Source organism: Apaloderma vittatum, unplaced genomic scaffold (genome assembly GCF_000703405.1).
Source record: "Apaloderma vittatum isolate BGI_N311 unplaced genomic scaffold, ASM70340v1 scaffold16376, whole genome shotgun sequence".
In the NCBI taxonomy this organism is placed as follows: Eukaryota; Metazoa; Chordata; class Aves; order Trogoniformes; family Trogonidae; genus Apaloderma; species Apaloderma vittatum.
In genome coordinates, this window is record NW_009722452.1 from 36,750 (window position 1) to 39,969 (window position 3,220).

At 39.5% G+C, this 3,220-nt stretch overlaps 1 protein-coding gene across 1 annotated transcript; it reads right to left on the reverse strand.

Moving 5' to 3' along the window:
• Positions 1-263: 263 nt before the first annotated feature.
• LOC104275742 (SH3 and multiple ankyrin repeat domains protein 2-like) lies at positions 264-2,796 on the reverse strand (the record flags this gene model as incomplete). The annotated part of the gene is made up of 2 exons (XM_009871787.1): positions 2,045-2,796; positions 264-388 (listed from the first exon to the last, which is right to left on the reverse strand). Coding segments are annotated over exons 1-2 (300 nt in total), but the record flags the coding sequence as incomplete, so codon positions are not given.
• Positions 2,797-3,220: the final 424 nt, after the last annotated feature.

Below are 3,220 nucleotides of genomic sequence, written 5' to 3' on the forward strand. Positions count from 1 at the left end.
ACACAAAGAAGAATAAAAACCCCCAAATTTCTCTGACCGTATTCCCAAGGAAGAAAAAGAACAAATCCAAAAAAACCTCCCAGCCAACCTGACCATTGTTCTTTTTGACCACCTTCCTAAACGTTGCACGAGGCTTTCAAACAGACCAAGCCAAGTACGTTACTGGTGTTAGCCCACTGAAGCACATTTTTTCAAAGTTCCGCCAGAGGACCATCACTTTTGCCTCGCGAGAGAACCGAGAATCACATTTCAGGATCTCCTACCTCGATCAAAAAGTCTCCAGTTCTGAGGCCAGCTTGCCATGCTACTCCCCCTTCATCCACGGATTCCAAGTACTGCAAAGCAGGAAAGGCTGGAGTTGGGGTGAATTCTTCAATTGGTGTGTCAGCTTTAGAAACAAACATCACAGTAAAAAAAACAAACAAAAAAACAAACAAACAACAAACAAAGTTATGGAGTGCTTGCAAATACCACTTGACTAAAGGCCTATTATTGGCCATCCAAATTTACGGTTTCAGAAGATAAATAAATTAATGGTGCGTGCTAAAAGTCTGAGGGCTCTGCCTCAGAGGATATCAAGATGCTAGGAAGAGAGTGCAATCTCTCTGCAACAGTAATCCACAGGTCTTCAGCGAGAAAAGGACGTGCTGCTTTAGTGACACAAAGCAAATCCAGCTGTGTGAGGCAATAGCTGGATTCTGAGTGTTCCAGGATATTCAGTATTAGTTCAAGTAACCCTTCTGTACGTCTCAAAAAATGCTCGTAACTCTGGCAACATCCAGCTAAAACTGAATTATGTGCTGTAGCCAGAAGAGAGCATGTGGCCGAATTGAGGGGATGGGGTGGGTGGGAAAGGATGAAAAAAGATCAGACTGATTTTTTTTTCTTCTCGATTGAGACATGCATTACAAAGAAGGTAACAGAAGAAAGCACTTTTTAGGAAAGGAGGCACGGCAGGCCTCGCCCCAGCCCTCTCTCCCTCTCTCTGTCACGTACACGTACAAGCAGAAAAGTCCTTGGGTCTTTTACCTGAGGTGCCCTCACTGTTACAGAGAAAATCTGGGGAAAATTGCTGGGCTTACGCAGAGGAGTAACCTCTGCTCGCCACACACACGACTCACGCCAAGGGGACAGCTAAAAGCTGGCTTTCCTAGCACAACTCCATTTTTTTTCTTTTATTCAACTAAAATTAGACAAGCTTTTACAACACTGAAAATCTATGGCGGCACTGGTTTCGGGGTGGGGAAACAGGGAGAGCAAAAATGATGTCCCAAGAATGAAGATATGGAATAATTTTCATGCTCAAGCAAGGCAAGGGAGGACCCATGTAAAATGAGGGGGAGCAAGAGATGGGACGTACCATCGTATATATATTTTTTTTTAATACAAAAGCAGCAAACTGGACTGAAAGTTAAAAAGCAAAGCCTTTAATAGAATGCTTTTTTTAACTCTTGGGGATGCCATTATTTTAGATTTTAGTCCACAGCAAAGTAACATGCAGTTTAACATATGAACAGCTTTTAAAACGAGCACACTACAGGCCATACAACATACGTGCAGCTTCGGAAGATATAAAAAAAGATCATGTTTTCATATTAAAACTGCACCAATGTCACCTTGCAGAAGATCCACACCTATTTTAAACAAAACACCACTCTCTTGTCTATTCCTATCCAGAGACCTATTTAAACAGACTGGCATTTGAAATAAAGAAGCAGGTTTTATAAGTAAAGCAGGTTTCCCACAGTTAGGTGAACTGCATAACAAAAAAGACTAATGGCAAAATATTACATATACCTACACAATAAAAATATGGACAAAACTTTCTCCCCCCCAAAACAATTATACAGTGCTTCTCCTATATAAAAATGCATACTGCTTCAGACAGAAGCCACTAAAATCCATCTGAGTAGTATAGCATACAGAGAATCCTGTTGTCTAGCAACCAAGTGCACCAAGAATAATTCCTGCTTATATTCAGAGATGTATAAATTTCTTCATGCCAGTGCACATCACACACACATACACACACAGAAGCACATACCTTTTGCCCCTCTGAGTACAAATCCAAATCCTTCATTGTCTTTTTTCTGCAGGACCACTGCCTTTTCTTCTATTATGCAGTCACTGTAGAGAGAATTCCGAGGATAGCGACCATTATTACATCCCTTCATCACCACTGTAGTAGCTGCTCCTCCAGTGTGCAGGTTCATCATCATCACAGCCCGTTAATCAAATAATATTGCAGTAACCAAGCATGGGAAAATATAGAACAAATAGTAGCGAGGGGAAGACAAAGACCAAGCTGAATGATAAAAGAGAACATGACAAAGCAACTTAAAGAGAATAAAAAAGGCAGAGAGGAAAAAGAAAGAAGAAGAAATCATGCATGGTGGTTTGTGTTCTATATGAATGACTGAATGAACATGTGATCATGTAATCTGTGGGCTAGCTAGGACTCTAAAAGGAAAAAAAGTAAGTGAACTGAATGACAGTATCATTAATAAACTCCTCAATCGTGGATGTACCAGATGCATCTTCTAGTGAAGCCAAAATGAAACCAACCAGAAGAAAAATGAGGCAGCATTTTAAATTTAAAGATAATAAATTATGATTTTATATTAGCTAACTAAAAGGCACAAGTATATTCTGAAAGCTATGCCTTGCATCAAAAGCCCTTTTTCAATCCTATTGAATGTTGCATGCTGCAAGAATCCCACATGATCATCTGACAGCCTACAATGCTAACAACGTGCAGCTGCCTTGGCGTCATCAAGCACAAATTTCCACAGCATCGAGAATCTGCATAATTGAAATAGTAACAAGGCATGCACAAGCAGGAAAACGCATTTCTAAGGAATATTTCCCATCCTCTGCTAAACAATTAATGTTATAAAACTGGGAGACGGTGGAAAGGACTATTTATGTAAGCAGTATGCCCTTAAAGAGAAAGTAGCCTTAGGAATCTTACTGTCATTGGCTAAGAAAAAAGTACACGGCAGATGAAGAAAATGCATAAAATCCACATTAAAAATGGGACCTTTCATATACAGGGAACGACCTCTAAAAGCCTTAAGTTGTTCGGTGTCTTTCATCAAACATTAAGTTACTAAAATTAAGCTCCAAAAAAGAAATTTAAAAAATGACTTTGAATGCTCTTTTAAATATAAAATCATTACACAGCACAAGTTATAAGACATTCTTCTGAATAAAGACAGTG